This window comes from Pholis gunnellus (assembly GCF_910591455.1).
Source record: "Pholis gunnellus genome assembly, chromosome: 18".
Classification (NCBI taxonomy): Eukaryota; Metazoa; Chordata; class Actinopteri; order Perciformes; family Pholidae; genus Pholis; species Pholis gunnellus.
In genome coordinates this window covers 9,042,453-9,061,921 of record NC_136545.1, presented here as the reverse complement: position 1 = coordinate 9,061,921, position 19,469 = coordinate 9,042,453, and the positions used below count along the sequence as shown (strand labels likewise).

Here is a 19,469-nt window from a genome sequence, read left to right as displayed (position 1 = left end):
AAAAGAAACAGTGCATACCTCCAGTTAAATGTTCAGTCATTAATATGTCGTAGGACTCCTGCTGACTCACCCTCTGCTGTGACTGGTATTTATTAGTTTGTAAAATTCATATGAAACACAAGATGAGAAAAAGACAAGCAGTGTACTTTTTTTTTTTTTTAAAGAAACACTGCAGCAGACACACATCTATATTACCACTGCCTCCCTCCCACTCCGCTGTCAGGAGAAAACCTAATGACCCCCAAACAGACTCATGCAGATCATCTTAAATGAGTTTGATTAGTTTTTCTGTGAGACTTTAAATGACTTTAATAACTTTAATGACACACAATTAAAGTGCATGCATTGAGTGCTGTTATTCCTGAAGAAGTGTCGGTGTGGTAAAAACAGTGTTGTGCAAGGCAGTGCTGGGCCTTTGGGACCAAGTGAAAAGTGAGGAGACACGAGGTTTAGATTGCATCTTCTGAGATGGATGAGGCCATCGCAAAGAGTGAGGAATAGTTTAGCAGATTTGATTTATTAAGACTGGATTTAATAAAGGAAGAGATATTCCTTCAAAATACAGGAGGCCTTAATCTCGGACTCATAGAGGATACCCCAGATTCCATTACTTTTTGCTTTGCACATTTGGCTGATGGTAGAACGAAGAGGAAAATGAGTCATAATCCACTGATTGAAGGCCATAAGATTTCTTTTTAGGGCCCGAGCAATCGACAACGTCGGGCCAGCGAAGGCCCTATTGAGTTTCTAAGGGGTGTTATTATTTTGTTTTATTTTTTGATTTAAGTTTTGTTTTAGGGGGGTTAGTGTATATTTAGAAACATGTATGGCTACTAGAGATGGGAGTCTTGATTCTTTCATCCGTCCTCGATTTTGTACGAGTCACTCGCTAAAGAGAGTCGGGTTTTCAAGTCACTTGAGTCACCAAGTCAGTCAGCAGAGCACAGCAGCGGACTCCAGCAGTAACAAACGAGACACACACTGCAGCATTAAGCAACTTAAACCAACTCTGCGATAAAGTAAATAACCCTAATTAAACCAGTCAATCGAGAAGTAGCGGCCGAGGACATTCCTGGACTTTTAATGACTGTGGCAAGAAACTTGTGGGTGGGTAAGTGATTCCTGCTGCCCGAGCAGGGAGAGCGAGTAGGCTATACTCGGGTAAAACGAGCTCCAACGTGATTGCTTTTTTCTCACAGCAGCAGCAGTAGTAGCAGGTAGAAGGGGCGAGTCAGTGATCGAGTTATCGGTGATGAGGACCTGTGACCTCCGAGTCAGGTAAAAATGATGGAACGACTCACTTTTGGTGCTGCCTGCCCACCTACCTGCCTGCCCGTCATATGAGTCTTCCACAGGCCGCTAGCTTGACGGCTGTGAGTAACAGCCGTGTTCCTTGTTTATGTTCGCAGTGATAATTTAGGGGAGTGGCTTTGGAGGGAGGCCGACTTGCTGACTTTCTCGCTAGATTCAGCGACTTTAGGAGCTAGTGCTGCTAGCTACTTTCCTTGAAAAAGATTTGGCAACGCTGGCCTTTATTTATTTTATTTTTTTGTTGGATCATTTTTACAATATAGCGTTCCCTTACATCCTCAAGGAGTCACATGTACATGCCAAAACAAAGCACATGCGTGATGAATATATATATATATATATATATATATATATATATATATATATATATATATACGTATATAGTGGTAACAAACCAACGTCAGTAGTCATATAACACAAGGTATAACTGTCCCATGTCAGGGGTTTTGCTTTGCTATCAATTAAACCGCACTGAACATGCTTCACCAGCTCTGCTAGAGTTAGAGGCCCTATTGCTTCTGCAGTTTAATGGGTATGGTGATGGGGTAGTGTCATGTGACCTCCTGTTAGATCATGACATACCGCGTGTCCTGTCTCCTCACATTCCATCGCGCCCTGTCCCGTCCCCATCGCACTATGGCCCGTCGCATCACTCCGCAGCATGACGTCAACCGCTGATTACAGCTGCAATAAACGAAGGCACTTGCTTTGTCATGGTCTGGGCAGCCAATTTAAGAATGATCAGGCTTCTACATTCTCAGCTGCACCTCCTAATCTATGGAACAAGGTGTTTGCCGTTGCAGTTTGCAGAACCACTGCAAAGCAAACACATTTACTGTAATGTTACTCTTGTAGAAAGGGCGCAGTCGATGAGTATTGATCTGGAGCAGCATGGGTCTTGTCCTCAAGTGCTCTTGAGCTGCTCTCTCAGGCCCTGCCAGGTAATCCAATCCTCAGAGGTTGCAGAATTTCCTGGCAGGATGAGGGAAGCCAGGCTGCAGCTCCAGAGTGGAAAGAGACAAGGTAACCTAACGCTGGATTCAACAGTGATGTTTAAAAGTTAATCAACACCTTTCAATGCGCTTCGTTTTTTTTCTTTCTTCCACATACTAACAGAAACGTGGATGCTGCATGGGAGATGTTAAGAGAAATCCAGTAACTGTGTTTAAAAAGAGGTAAATATGCAAGCTGCACCCTCATCAGCTGCTTCCGGAAAGGGGCTTCGACAATGAAAAAGGAGACCGTGTTATAAGCAACGCCGAATTGCCGTGCGCGCTAGTCTCCTCATCAGCATTTCAGATGGAAACAGAGAAAGTTTGCATTACTCTTCTCCTTGACAGGAAGCAGGTCGGCAGTATTGTGGCGTCTTGGCTTCCACAGGGGTGACTCTGAGATAATTTCTGGGCATCTGCCAAGAGCGTTTCACCCCCAAGCACTCACAGAGTGGGTCTAGCATGCCCAGCTCCAAGGATCAATGGTTGCTAATGGAGGAGCGGTCACGCACAGCATGAGATTCAAAAAAAGGATACAGAGATTCTGTGCCTTTTGCTCTGTGGCGGCTTAAATCCATTGCCCCAGTCTAATTGTTATAATCCATACAAACGTGCAGTCATCCCAAGAATACGTTGAAATGTTTTTTTTAAGTTTAGCAAGTACTTTTGTCTTAAAAAGGAATCTTTTGATATTTTGGAAATGACCTTATGAGAATGTCCCTCTCACTTTTAACATGAAGCTATATAGCCAGGAGATGTTTAGCTTATCATAAAGAGGAGAAGCACATATAAGCACGCTGAACTCATCTTCAAAAGTACTTTCCATTCATTCATTCCAAAAGAATTGGTCACTGCTACTGTACAAGTACTTGAAATGCAGCAGACGTTTCAAGAAGACTGCTGATAGCATTAACAGAATGGGTTCACATCAACCCTCCCTTTCAGCATCACGTCACAACATCTTTTAAGAACTTTTTTATTCTTTTGTTTTTGCACATGCCCGTTCTTTCCCTTTGCCTCGATTAACCACGGTAGTAATTATATAGAAGAAGCTTCCACCTTCCCACTGTCCACTGGTGCAGGAGCTGAAGTGCTGAGCAAACTCATTGCCTTTTTTGTTTCATGGTTTATCTGCATTGGTGTCCTTACATAACAATGTATTACTTCTACCCTGCAGAGCTGGCGGTACAGTTCTTTAAAAGGTTCATACAATGGCTCATTGTTATGCTGAGGTTGCTTAATTAGATGTTATGCTACACAAACGCTACACCATTTCTGCGTAGCTATGTACATTGCTGTTTTAAGTGAGTGACACAATTAAAAACACACCCCGGAGCACATAAAACAAGGACCAGAAAGAAAAAGAAAATGTGGAAAACAAAAGCAGAGGTATTCTTCCTTGCATTTTTGGTCCCGGCAGCAGTTTTGTAGGAGATATTTCAGAAGTGTGTGCTCCTATATCAACTTAAGGCTTTCTCCACAATGGCCAGGGTGCTAGATTCATATGTTGAAACTTTGCTGACACCCACAGTTTCAAGAGTGTAAGTGCATTACGTTGTGTATCGGTTCTGGTACTACGGAAGTGATGGTGATTGTAGTAGAGGCATTAGCTGCTTTGGTAATTGTAGAAGTAGTAAAGAACATGTTAGAGTTGCAAATGAAATCTTATATTTCTTGTATACTTTAAAACATTTTTTTTTTTGATCTAGGTCCCAAAAGTTGACTAAAATATATCCACCACTCTACACTTACACTACACACAGAAGAACACCTAATTAATGAGTAAATCAATGAGCTGGAACATGTAGCTGATGCAGCCTATAACGAGGACGACATGTAGGATAAACATCACATCAAGGTGAAGAGAAAGACCTGTCCTTTGTTACGGCACTCACAACCCCTCTTCTTATTTCAGAGATGACTATATGCTTTATGTTGGACACAGCAGTATACTGGCTGAGTCCCAGAATATTTTCATTTTTTTTTGCTGAGGGAAGTGCAAGTCATCATCAAGGGCAAAGACCAGTGGATACCGAGTCTGCTTTGGAGTTGGGCCAGATGGCATTTAACACAACTGGAAAGACACTGCAAAACGCTACAGGGCATTTCAGGGACATTTAGAGGACATAACTATGCCTAACTTATATTAATATGTGTGCATATACAATGAGCAAAATCTAACCACAAATATGTTGAAATCACAGAATGAAATCAGCACTTCATCCAGACACACATCTCACATTTTATGTTCAGATACAATCACACCAAAAACATTTGTTGATGCAGAACATTTTAATTGACAAATAATATTGTAAAACAAATCATCATCATCTTAAATATGCCATGAACACTATCATATATGCCCGCACATAGGCCTGATTTTTTTTTTTATCATCTCATAAAAAGCATGTGAATGAATTTACTGTGACATCAAATTGTAGTCTATTTGTCTCCCACATTTGTAAAGACTTAAAGTTGCAATAAAGGAGATACAGAGAGAAAAAAAAAAAGAAAGTCCATCAGTAGTACTAACAGCCAGCTACCACTTGATGGTAGTATAACACAGCGGACATGAGTCAAAGGTGTTGCGGCGCAGTCTGAGGCTTTAAATAGCAGTGGGGTACTTGTAAATCTGAGCACTGTAGAATCATGAATCACCATCCAGAGAGTTTAATCTACTCAGGAATGTAGAGCGTGACATGCTGGCAATAAATATTACACTCTCATGCTACACCATATATCGGTAATGAACCAAGACTTTACTGTGGCAACAACAAAATAAAAAGACACTACATATAATTAACTCCAGCAGCCACTGCATTACTTCCCAGTTGCGGTTTAGATTGTATTTTGTACTAGTGCTACAATTGTTTAGTCATGGCCATGCAACATCCTTGGACATCCACTACAGCAAGCGGAATATTCCCAGAAGCAAATTGGAAGTGCCTCTATTTTGCTTGTAAAATATGTAAAACCATGCCCAAAGATATTAGAGCGGCTGACACAGCAGAATAATAAAAAAAAGATATCCTTTTGACAAATCTTCCAGTTCCCAGCAGTCAATGTATTGCTCTGTATTTCCTTATTGTTTGGTGATTGTTATGGAGTAAAGTACTGATGTGGTTATATTGATAATATACATATTCCATTTCCAATGTGAGTCTACTCAAGCTGAAGTCCTACAGATTTTTCAAACAAAAAAAAACGAAAAAAAAACAACAACACATGGAATTTCTTATGTCACTACTCAGCCCATTCAAATGGTTCTGCTTCAGGTAACAGACAATTAACAAATTTGCTTCATCATTTTCCATATTAATCAGGTCACAGTTTGGCTGGTGGAATCAATCCCCGACCCAGAACCAGTATCACGTTTTCATCAATGATAGATCCCAGCACCATCTGCTCCAAGTCATCATTTATTCATATGTATACATATATATTTATTTATTTATGCTTTTATACTGTATGTGTCGATCACCACTCAAATCCTCACTACTGTTTGCATATTGATAGTGTAGATTTATGTCTTAGAATTATCCGTTTGCCAGCCAATTATATGCATGTCCACGCATAATGATAGCTAACATACTGGTCTGTTATGGAGTGCAGAGGCATCATGACCGTCATTTTCTCATAGTTGAGGACAGGCTGAGACCAAATAGTGTTCTCTGCATTGGTTTCTGGTGAACACAGATAATTTTGACTCAATATAACCTACAATCACAAGTTCACAAGTATGGACGGATATTATGGTTAGAAGGTTATTGGTGTTTTTTTTTTTTCATTGCCCATCCATTGTAAACGTGGTTAGCTAGTTATCAAAACGTTAGCTCAAAAACGTTGGCTTGTGTTATCTTCTGCATTTTTAGTTAACAAGCTAGCGAACGTCACCAGGTAGCTACAAAGTGTTTAAGGGCTGCATTATTTTATGGCTAACATTTAGCGCCTCTCATGTATGAGTGGGACATTATCAAGTTATCTTTAATGGTAAAAAAAACAAAAACACAAGAGGCTAGCATTAGCTGTTAACCCAGGGGTTGGCAACCTGAGGCTCCGAAGCCGCATGCGGCTTCCTGAGTCTACATCCACACACACGTTTTCCTTTTAAACTATCTCCGTCCACAAGGCGTTTCAGCGTCGTTTTCTAAATTATCTCCGTCCAGACTTAAACGCCTGAAATCGAATATCACGTGACTATTCACGTACACTGGGCATGCGGGTGGGTACCGGTGTAAACAGGAAGTAGATTGGTTGCTCAAAGCCGCTAACGTGACAAGCTGCTCGCTAATCGCTCCAATAACAGCTGCTTCCTCCACAGAAATGCAGACTTTAACTGGGCAACAGCTGCTAGTAAAGACAACAAGGTCAGTAATGCCTGACCTTAAATACAAATGTTTTAATATTTTGTCAACTAAGATGTGCGTCACATCCTATTACACCCGTCAAGAGCCTTTCCCTGCAGGTGGCTAATCATGATTTTCAGACCCCCGCCCTCGGTAAACTATCAATGGATAAATCCAAAAAAAGATAAGTCACGGAGGAAAATAGAGAGTTTAATTCTGCGTGGACGTATTAATTTGCCTTCACTGCCAACGATGCTGGCTTACCTGTATGCTTGATATGTGCAAAAACTGTAATGTTGAATGTCACTTCCAGAACAAGCACACAGCATTTGCTGAAAGGTATCACGCTGGAGATGAAACTGCTGCAGCAAACTGAGCAAGTTTTTTTCTCCTCTTCATAACAGTTTGATATTGTTATTACAGGTAAAATAGCAATAAAATGTCAAGAATTGTCTTTATTCTTATTCTTGTTCTATATTTTCATAATTACAACAAATTATAGTTTTTCTATATGTAATATAACTATATATAAAACTTTATAAGCTGTGATATCAAATAGCTTTTGCGGCTCCAGACAAATTTTATTTGGTGGAAAATAGGGCAAAATGTCTCTTTGGATAGTAAAGGTTGCCGACCCCTGTGTTAACCTAATATTATAGAATGTGGGTTCAAATAAATGCAGAACTCACTCCTGAAAAGGCTACCATACTAGGCTACCAATACGCATTTTCATAACAATTATACAGCATGACGCAAACACCAGGGATACATGCCCTTTCTTCTTGCAATCAGTCAGTCAATGACTCACTGAACCGATCCTTTCATTATGGTTTATTCACTCAATTGTCTAAGTGACTGGCCATATAGAAAAATGTGGCCCGCCAAAGACCAGCTGACGCATTACTGAATAAACCATTATGGGAGAGTAAATCTTGTGGATGGAAACCCTTTTCCCTATTTAATCTTTATGATGTGCACATAACCTTGAATGTGCACATGCGTCACCTAGACGGTAATTTCTATGTGGAATTCTGAGAATCAGTCTGGGTACATTGACAGCTCTTCCATCAGACCTCTTCAGCTGAGGGAAATCCAGAGTGTAGCCGAGTCTATGGCATCGTTTTTGTTACACATACCTCCATCTTAATAGATCCATTAACATCAAGCACTAGAAAATACAAAGCTGTCACTCAAATGAATACACCCTGAATTATTAAACCCACACACAAACACACAGTTGTACGGAGGCCCACGAACACTGAGAGTTATGGGTTATACTATTTGGTCCTAAGAAATGCTTTCATTGTTGAGAGAATATCATTTTTTTTTGTATTCACATGTCACCACAGTATTGATTTGCATGTCATGGCTTTTGACTTGGCATGATGGAATGGCCCTGGTGTTAATCTGATGGCAGATATGCACCTATGAATATAAAATGTATGCATTTCCTAGTGTTGTCCCAATCTTGTTGAAGGCTTTGCTGCACGTTACATTGCAACATCATTCTGCAGAAAGATTATGTTGCAGGGGCGAGAGGGGGGGAATAAATGAGATGGAGAGAGAGAGAGAGAGAGAGAGACAGAGTTGTCAGTGCATCTTCTCTCTGATGCGGAAAAGTGGGCTACAGAGAGTAAATACATCATATGACCGGAATAAAAATGTGTCTGTTGAGATGACAACAAAGAGATGAGTCATGCACTTTCCGCCTGATGGGTGTGATTCAATTTTCAGATACGGTTTTGCTCACATTGAAACATAATTCCAATTTTAAGTTAATAAGCTGAAACTGAAACTATCAGGACACCGTGATATAGTCTTTAGAAGAGTAATAACCATGCAAAAAAGACATAAAGTTAGTTCAACTAGAAAGGTGCACTCAGTATAGTGCAGATCTTAGAATTTCTTTGGTCCACACCATATTCATACAAGTAAACCTGATGCAATCCAAACATACCATACATCACATTGAACCATACGCTCACAACCATGGTGCGCGTTAGAGAGGGGAGACACTGCGATTGCTGTGATGTACATACAAAGCCAACAGCAGTGAAGACAAAATTCCAGCCGAATAATGCCATCTAAAATCACACAATGAAGATCTTCCTAGAACATACCTGGTTTGGTCAGTCCAACTCACAATCTGAACTTTCAGGTTGAACGCGCGCATATGGTTTGTCGGTCCTGAGCTATAAGTGCAGTAGGGCCAGTTCTGCTGTGCCCCACCAAGCGGATACAGGCAAGCAGCATCAGAACCAGAACCAGAACCGTTTATTGCCAAGTACGTTACACATACAAGGAATTTGACTGGGTGCATAACAATAAACAATGAACACAGTGCGATAATCGAGACATAATTTAAAAATAGAAAAATCTTAATGTACAATAAAATATGGTAAACAAACAAACAGATAACAGTACGTTAAAGCAAGTATATTATAAAAGTGGCAAGTGTATTTTAATATAGAAAGACACATTTACACACACTACAAAGCAATATGTTTCATTCAGAATATGATGAAAAATTGCAAAACAAAATTGAAAGTAGACAAAGTTGAGTTTGCTTTTATTGTGTCTAAAATAGAGAAAAGCCGATAACTTCTTCTGTGCAACAGCGTCCTCTGGTGGCGGTGCCACATAGCAGCGTCAGAAAGGTACTCAGCAGTAGGTGTACTGCTATAGTTCCGTTAGCTGTTAGCTGTTGGCCAAACACGTCATCTAAAACAATAACAGTGTGCAAACTGTGTACCCCACACTGTGTATCTGGTGGCAGAGTCGCGGCTCGGTAGATGCACTCAGCCGTGTCACCACTAGCGGCCGCGGTGCCGATTTAAGAGCGGCGAGTGAGGAGTAAGAAGGCAGCCAGTGGCAGCATAAATCAGGCAATAAAAGGTGTTCTGAGAAAGTGTGGGTCCCCGCAACCACGAGAGGTCCTCGAGCGTGCAGCCATAACTGGCCAACTAAAAAAATACTACGCAGTTTGCTGCAGCAGAATGCGAGATTAGAATGCTGTGGACCAAAACAGTGATGCGCACTCACTCGGTCAGTGACGTACACAGCAGCACGCAGCAACTTCTCCCCAGGATTACGCCTGGCAGAGATTAATAATTTCATTTAGCGATAGATGTAGTTTCGCAGTGTTGACACAGCAAATCATTTCAAGGATTAATTGCCGTTGTTATTAAAAGTTATAGATTTTACAGAAATTGGTCTTAAGGACATCAAAACAATGGACTAATCCCAATGTTCATACCTTAAAATCATTTTGTCTGTTCATGCTGTTGTTTACTCATCTGCCACTGGATTGCGACATCAAACGGCCATGCATGACCTCCAGATGGGATGGAAAGAGGGAGAGTGGTAGAATGAAAAGGGGAGGGAGAGGACATGCAGTTTTTATGAAGCATACATGTTGTTGATGGTTTCCCCTCTGTCTGCTCCTGACACTAAAATAAGAGGGAAGTAGGCTAATGTATGGCACCGTGTTGCCTTTCCACCTCAACATCAGCCGTCGGTAGTCAGAAAGTGACCAAGCTGTGCAGAGAATCATGCAGCACCTACAGGCAATGTATATTAGATAAAACATGATATACATTTCTATTTTACAAGCTTCCATCTCTCTCACTGCTGTTCTTTCTCTCCATCTGTTTTCAGGTGGGAGGTGCCATGGAAAAGCCATGGCCAGAGAGAGGGACGATGTGCCGAAAATATTAATTTGAACAGCATTCCTCAGCTTCGGCTCCCTCGTCTTTTTGCAAGACGCAACAGCAGCTATTGTGAAAGAAAAAGCCTTGAGCCAGAGAAGAAATCCGGAGGAAGGAGGCAGAGAGCGGCGGGCAAAGAGGAGGACATTTGACAGATAAAAAGGGGGAGCTCTGCAGCAGGATCCCCACCGTGCTGAACACAGGACTGCGTGACTGGTCTGTGAAGGCAGAGGGAGGAGAGAGGAGAGAAGGGAGAAAGGTAGGAGAGAAGGAAGGGGGAGGGGAGGCAATTCAGGCGCAGTGCAAGCAGACTGGATGAGTAGCAGCGTCGGCACAGGCAGCAGCGTCGGGCACCACTAGCCGTAGCATCGTTCTTTGTGGCTGCCGGAGGCTTGTCTTGTGGCTGCCGTAACATCAGCATCATCCCCACACACACACACACACACACCCGCAGAAACATCTGGACACAGACGTCTCCCCCGCCTGCCTTGTACACACACATGTCGTGGTGGCCACCAGAGAGGAGGTAGTAAGTGACGGGGCTCGGGGGAACTGAGGGACACGGGAAAAGGAATCACTGGTGGCTGTGTGAGAACGTGAGGAGGGCTGGAGCGACGCCGACTAGAGCACCAGCAGCAGCAGCAGCAGCAGCAACAGTAGCAGCGGCACCATGGCGCAAGCCGCCAAGCAGCTCCGTAAGACCAAGGACCTCGCAGAGGCCGCCGCCCAGGAGCAGAGGGAGAAGGAGGAGGAGAAGATCAAAAAGAGGAATCGGTCCAGGGATCGCAAGCGCAAGGTATGGCAGGCTGTCTCAAGAGACAGGGGAGGTGACGGTGTTTCTTACATCCATCTTTCCCTCTCTACCTGCCTTTCTCTATCTCTCCCTCTCCCTCTCTCTCTCTCTCTCTCTCTGTGCATCTATTGTGCAAGATTGGTGAGGGGGCAATTACACATGTATAATTACACAGTTGGTGTTGCGGCCTCAGCTGGTGTGTGTGTGTGTGTGTATGTGTGTGTGTGTAGGCTAACCAGTCAAGCACATATCCTCTGGTACAGGTTGTGCTTGCTTGGTCAGATATTGAGCTTCTGGGGAAGGCTGATGATGATCGGGACCAGTATAGGCTGTTGGTTAAATAACGGGTACTGTCAATGTCAGTGTCCTCTCACGAGCATTTTGGGGGATCCAGCCTTACATGGGTGCAGCTCATTCATATTAATGCAATGCAAAGTTCAGTGCACTGCACTTACAGTGCATTTGTATGCATACAATGCCATCACCGTTAACGTGCTCTGCGTGCTCTGTTCTTCTCCACGAAGCTGTGTTTTTGTCTTAGATTTGGTGTCTTCTCCCACATTACAGGGTTTTTTTCATTGGGGAAGATGTAAAATGGAGGGGGAAGATGGAGGTACACTCTAATAATAGATACAATTTCAACCCATCTTTTTTTTCTTTTTTGGGGGGGAAGCACGTTTTCGCTCCATGTATTGTTCCATTAAGAATCCCGTGCTAATGATATATTTGTTGCGAGTGATATTTGTTGTGCGGTGGATTAACATTTGAATGTGTTGTCACAAACTAGACACGCAGAAAATCATCCTGTAGGCGTGACATCCCTCTCCCTCTCTCTCTCTCTCATCCACGCTTCTGTCTCACTTCTCCCCTGCACTCTCGCACTCTGGCTGTGCCTTTGGGTGTAGGTTTTATTGGGGTTGTGCCGCCTTGCGCTCATGCTTGGCGACACTGAAATGATACATGTCCTATTGTGTAAGGCACTTGTTGAATGGATTAAAACAAAATGTGTTTGTGTGTGTGTGAAATTAAGAGAATGCAAGTATTTGTCTGAAATTACAGAAACACAAACAACACAAAGGAAAGAAGAGAATTTTTTTTTAAATGGAATCTGCAGAGGGTGCTCATGGAGTGTAATCTCTCATCTGTATTTAATATTCTTTCCACATAAAACAGATTATTTGTCATCACCACAGTGATGTGGTTTGCGAAGGCTTTGCAGAATGCTTTTGGCAGTATTACTGGTTTACACTTTTACACAGAATCACTTGTGATTCCTGCATTTTGTCAGCTAAATAGACCCCCTTTAATGTCCCTCATGCACTAGCCTCAGATATTCTTTTAAAATCTAATATCCTTGGTAAAATCATACACTTTGAATATAATTTTTCATATAGAACAATATGTAGAATCTGATATAATTAGCAAATCCTTGTTGTGTAATAGTGGGATTTTTTTATAAAACAACTTTGTTTCATAGAAGAGCATTTACAACAACTGCTTCAAATGGGACACAAATGAAGATTGAGGATTACATAACTCCATCAGACATAGGATTATATTTATGGCTGGGTATTGGTACTCGACTAGAACAACCGAGTACTGAGTAGTATAAAAACTTCTCCAGACAAAGGAGACCTGCGTTCCATCTCTCTTTTCCCCAGATTTAGAAAAAGAAAGCACTGGCTGTGCTACATGCCTGTGGCGTCTTATAAAAGTCAATATGGCGGTGGCTCTTTGTTCTACTGAATGCTTCTATTCACATAATTGCTATCGACTGAAGTTGGAAAAAAGGTATTATATGAAGTACTCTACTAGTATTGGTGTCACTGTAAGGGTACGGACAAAGCATGGATTGATATTGTCATTACCCCGTTTGTTGTGTACCAAGGTTAAATAAGAGTTTGCTTTTGGCAACTAGATTAAGGATTGAGTTTGAATTGTAAATATGATTAGGCAGTAATAACAACTTTGCGAAAGGTAATGTTGAGTTTTGGAACACCTGAGAGATTTATATCCGTCTCAGACAGACTATGGTGGTGGTTGGTGCACACCGACCAGGATACAGGACACCGTGCAAGATTTAAGTTAAGGCAGCCAGGCAATAGTGAGCAAGACTGTGATGGCAATATATGTATTTTTTTGTATTGATGTTTGTCATGGATTTAATTTACCTGAGTAGCCAGACACAAGCACTTCATTCCTGATTAGTTTTCTAGGTTTAGACTTTTCCTGCTTATGATAAAATAAATGAAGACAGTGTAAATAACTAAACTTGACCTGATTACGTGATATGATATGTGGTGATTTCCAACACTGTTACTGATCAAAAAGAAAGATTAGGCTACTGAGCTGACAGACACTCCAAGCCGAATGGAATCAAGAATATTTATGCTATTTTACCCTTCAGTTCGTTACTGCACTCAGCCCGCCATTCACTGATCTCCACGCTGCTAATGTTCCTTACCTACATTTATTTTTCCGTCCAAAAATCAATCAAGCTGTTATATTTAAGATTTCATTAACGGCCATAACAACTCTCCACCTCAAATGGCTTATTTTCCTTTGGCTTCACATAAGTGCCAAATATGCAAACCCAAGCACAATTACTCAGTTCATGAAATAATATAAAGAATTAAAAGTGTTTAACAGTTTCCCTTGTGCCCTTTAAGGCCATTTAAGTGGCCAAAACGAATTAGCTCCTGCTGTATCCAGTACTGTACAGTTCTCATTTGATTTTCAAGTATAAATCAGCAAAACCTCTATTTCTATTTGTAGCATTGTTATTACGTAGACTCACAGTGTTCAGTGTCCACAGCTTAAGGCACCTTTGATGCAGCAATAAGAGAGAGTTTGTTGGAAAAACTAAATCCATCTCTGCTTCACTGCTTCTGTCTCAATGGCCTTTCTCCCTCACTCTCACCTCAATCATCAACCTTGCCACTTTGTGCCTCTGTTCTCTGTGTATCCCTCTCTGAATCTATCTTTCTTCCGGAAGTTGATTGTCGCTGTGCACCCAGAAAGTGTGAGGGAGCGAGTCAAAGAGCCGGAGAGGGAAAAGATGAGGCCCAGGCGGGTCTTAATGTTCTGGGGATGTTAATTAGCTCCATTGGATGTAAATCAAACTCGGCAGCATGGTATCTGTCTTCCCTACTCCTCCCTTTGCACAAAGGTCATCCACTAAAGTGCCAACAGAGATCCCATCATAACTCTGGATAGACCGGACTGTAATGCAGTTAGGGAATCCAAAAAGAAAGCGCAGGGGGCAATCTGCTAGCTCTGCCGGTTGAGGTGCGTGCCATGCAACTGCAGAGTCGTAGGTTTGGAGTAGATCAACAACCTTTTGTCATCGACTTCTGTTTCTCCCTATCTTTCTAACGCTGGATACACTTGTGTGCAAACACATTGTGTATCTACATTGATATTTCCTTCTCAGAACAAAATGAAAGAGCAATATTTGTTGCTCATCACAGAATCAAGGCCATATGTAACGCAGATCAATGCTTGGTTGCATTGACGGTAAGTATTTTTGCCTCACTGGCTGTAGCCCGACCACTATGGGTCCCTTTCTGCCTATAAGTTATTGATCATTGGTGTATGTTTACTAGTCACGGGTCGCAACAGTCCAATGACTGGCACTGATTTATGTTGCTATGAGTTAAGAATGTCCCGATCGAGTTTTATTGGCCCTGATCCTGATCTGAGTCCTGAGCGTTGGGTAGCTGCTGGTACCGAGTGTGATGTGATGCATCTGTTACATTTACCTAAATGTTGATGAAAATATGTATCTGACACATTGAAATAACAGCTGTAGACTGCTAACGCACACCTTATTTTTCACAAGCTTATTCATTCTGGAAGTCCTGGTTCAAAACTGTTGAATTGATCAGCTCAAATGATTCACACGATATGAAGTCACTGCAGAATGCAGCTTCTGAAATTGACGCGACGCAGTCAGCTAGAGAGGAGAAGCATCACTCTCTTGGAGTTGTCGCGACTGCAGAAGCATTCACCGTTGCGCATCGGTGGAACGAAGAGAAGCTTCTTTCCTCACAAACGATCTTTGGCTGAACACGGACACCAGCTTGCAAAGAGCACTTTAACCAGACCACAGACAGATGTAATTTTGCCTGTTATCAAGTAACTCATTAATTAGTAGCAGCTGATCTGCCGCAGGCAACGTTCATCATTTTAAACGGTCGGAAGCGATGGCCAACTCACGATAAAAAGTGATATCTTAAATGTTTGACACATCTGCTATGAATACAACTTCATTTAAAGTTGACTGTTAATGCGTGTGAAGATGTAGTCTTATGAATTGCAGCAACAGGCATGTACATTTGAATTGCATACCGATAGTCAATGCTTTTTACAGGCAAATAGTAACACGGCTGTGATGCAATATAGATTGTGATAATATGTAATATGGTCTAATGTGAATGTAGAAGTACATGAACATGCTTGCTCATCTTCAAATTGCACTAGTGATTGTTTGGGTTTACTTCCTGTTCTCTGTCACCAATGGGATAGACTAATCTGGGACATGGAACCTTTTATTGTCGTGCCTCAGCGTGAGGCTCCTTTGGCCCGTACATGTCCGTTTCCTCCAGGCCTGCACTTATTACAATGGATCCAAAGATCTGCTAATGGATAGTGTGCGCTTTTTGTGCACACGTGTATACGTGCTTGCTCGCGTTCTCAATACGCGTTGTCGTGTGTGCATGCAGTTTGTGTGAGTGCACCAGCAGGGCTTCAGGGTATTTCATTCCACTTTTATGTAACCTTATGGATACCCAACCCCAATTAGCCAAAACCCTCTTCTGTCTTTCTCTTACTTTGCTTCTCTGCCCACTTTTGTCCTCACACAAAACAACACATTGTACAACGACAGGCTTTGTTTTATTAATGCCTAACTTTGGTAATTAAAAGTGGTATCAGCATGAATATATCATTCCAATTATGTTTTAGACAAGGGGAAAATAATCTTCTGTTATTAGAGCTTTGGAAGCAAAGTGACAGGTCATTTAGATAGTTTGTGTTATTACAGAATCTGACTGAAACATTACTCTGTGAACTGCGTGAACATTTACATTAGAGCGTAGAGTATTGTCCTCCTCAGTCACATTAGAAATCTTAATATATTTTCTATGTGACAGCTTTTTAGGGTACACAGGGCCGCACTGATAAAAGACTTGTATCACTTTCTACTCAGCTGCTCTCTTTGACAGTTTGAGCTCCTTTTTCTTTTTAAACTAAGTATCTAAATATTGCAGTCGGTTGCAAGTCTACTGTGCTTAAATACAGTATTGTGTGCTGTCCCAGATTCGAAGAAAGAAGTGGTATGAAAAGAATACTATGATTCACTGTGTATTTGAGTGGTGAGGGGGAGGAAATGAAGTATGTTTATTTGGTCCCACGAGAGCGGGGCTCTTAAGGACGTGTCCTAGAATCCAAGGGACTAATGTATCACATTTGTCCGTCTTTGTGCATTTTATTTCGGTTCACCTGTGAATTTGTGTATATAGATGTGCATGAGCCTGTTTGTATGTACTCATTCATTCTTTCTTTTTTTAACTAGTGCGATTTTGCCAGGAGGAAGGTCCTTTATAAGTTAACTTAACTTGGTTATGAGTGATGTGTAGGCCTATTACATTGAATAGGTAAAATGATTGCAAGAAGGTGACAATCGCATACTAGATATGTTAAAATATCCACTGGCCTTTTAGCTCTGTTTTGGTCGCCACCAACTCCTGAGAAATCTTTTTTAGTCTTTTGTTCACCAGATAGCTGCTATTTTTTAATCTTTCTGTCATTTGGTGCTGGACAGGTAGTTTATCGGAGCTTGTTTTCTGAAAATGTCTGCATACAGGGTTGACGAGAGCAGTAACATTCAATTGTACAGCTAAACATTACATGTTGAGTTTTACTGAATACAATGTCAGGTGGTGAAAGCTTTTACATTGGATCAATTCTCAAAAACATCGTGATGAAAGACACGATAACGCATGTTTTTTTGGGGGGCGGGCGGCAGCAAAGGGTAGCGTAATAGTTTGGGCCGATGCATTTTTTCATCGTCTTTGAGGAAAGGGAGGAACCGGATGAGCCCAAGGTCAAGCAGAGCAAAGCAGCACTCAGCCCAGCCCGAAGCAGCCACAGGCTATATTGACCTGCCAGCCATAGGATTACGGTGCATGTAGGAGCTGCCCATCCATCTGCACACCGCTACTGTGTGCGTGCTGAGCACCTGCTCTGATACTGTATCTGATGTTGCCCCGGATCCGTACCTGCTCAGACAACACAGGAAGATTCCAGAATAGCAGCATGATGGCCGATATTTATCAGACCTCTCTGAGGGCTTATCTAGGGCTCGACTGTGACACACATTTTTGATCTGGAGATCAAAGTGATTTTAGATACGCATGCCTTGTCTGACTCCTTTGATAGATATAAGGAAAGTCATTTTGCTACGTTTATGTAAAACTTTGGTACCCTTTCTGGCTCTGTTCCTGCATTCCTGGTACATTTGTGTTCTTAGTGTATGGACAAAAGAAAATCTGGCATAAAATCCTTGTCTAATCTAATCTAATTTGTAATCCTAACTACAATAAATGAAAACATTTGTACCAATTAAAGCAAAGTTCCCAATTCCCAAAGCCCCAATTCCCCAAGCTTACAGTGTTTTTACATGTTTTATAAATAATTGAATGAAGTTTGAATATTTCTATTGAATTGGATCTTCAGAGAATTTAGGTTTTACAGTTTATTGTGGCATTAAGAGAGACCAACCGTATCCTGCACTGTATCTTTGTGTTATGTTTTAGATGTTTCCAAGCTTGGGCCATAAGCTGCCATGATTCAGATGCGAGGCTAAAATCATAATTTTTTTGTTCGTCGACGTAGTCGGAGAGTCACTGTGCCGATGGCCCATTGGATCGACGTGCAGTCATTGAGTTCCTCAAGTGCCACAGCTCATCTACCAGCCTGTACCTGTTAATCAGAGAATCCATCACCATTGTTAGCAAGGCCAACCAATGTAAACAGCTGTAAATCTTTTGACAACGTTTATTGTGACCCTGGGGTCAGCAAGCAGGCGATCTGAAGTGACTGATGTTACCGTGGTGGGATGATGAAGAATGCCTCGGTCGGCGATGAGGCAGCGAACTTCCTGCACAGATCGACAGGAAATGCTGAAGTGAGAAAAAAAATGCTTGTCGTTTCAGCCACCGTCTCAAACTGCTGTGAACAGATTTATGTGAATGCTGAGTTTCTTTTCAACTCACAGTGCAGGAGTCAGACAGCATTTGACAGAGATTTGTCTTAGAGGTTGAAGGATGTACTATTGTCATTATACAAGGATTGCACAATTAGTGGTATTCTTTTATCCCAAGCTGCTCGAAATTCACATCGAAAAGGGACATCTAAAATATAGCACACTTATAAAACACATCTTATTTACATAATTTAATAGGGTCACGGTTCGGGATCAGTACAGAGAGGGGAAATACCCAAATGCAAAAGGATACATTTCTTTTAATTTATTGTGAACAGACGATAGTAGAAGTCTCAAAGACAAAACCCTCTTGCTGGGTACTGAGTATACTCAAAAAGCATCTTTTATGTTAAAATTACAACTTGTGCATTACAGTAGGAGATGTGTTTCGATCAGTTTCACCATGGCTATATTTTAACATTCAAAGCACCCAAACATGTATGTATTATTAAGGAGTAAAATGTAACGCCTGAACAAACACATCAGTCACATGTGAAAGTCAGTCACGCCAATCAGCCTGTTGTGCTAACCTCAGCATATGTTGCTAACGCCGTACGGCTCAATGTTCCCACGGCGGCTTGTGAGCTTTGGTTCCGCATTATGTGCGTAAATCTACATACCGTGCATTCTGCTGCATGCACTGGACCTGGACCCCCCCTTTACCGTGACAGTTCAGCACAAATACACAAACTTTTACAGCCCTACAATTGACCTACATACAGTATATACCTAGTACTGAGTTGACTTTTCACAGGTCATTAGCAAAATCAGTATCTGAGGGCCGTTAATTCCTAAGAATCATTAGAGGAAGAGTGAAAGTGATATGGACTGGCACACAATGCCACACACACTGATATGCAACACAAAGAGCACACATACACCCCCCCCCCCCCCCCCCCCGCACACACACACACTTAGAGCAGGAGCTGGGCATTATGTAATGGAATTAGTGCTCCTCAAGGTCTACATGGATCATGTGTTCTGCAGGAATCCACTAATGCACTGAAGCAGCCGCTCTCAGGCACACCCTGACTCCATCACTTTCCTCTGCCG

General features: G+C 41.8%; 1 protein-coding gene across 1 annotated transcript in view; it reads left to right on the top strand.

The window, feature by feature from the left end:
- Positions 1–11,026: 11,026 nt before the first annotated feature.
- The window catches only part of ank1b (ankyrin 1, erythrocytic b), a gene marked incomplete at both ends in the record, with an annotated part of 64,151 nt that continues 55,708 nt past the window's right edge, over positions 11,027–19,469 (top strand). The window contains one exon of the mRNA XM_079178620.1: positions 11,027–11,152. Within this exon, the coding sequence (XP_079034746.1) occupies positions 11,027–11,152 (126 nt within the window). The remainder of the gene's footprint in view (positions 11,153–19,469) is intronic.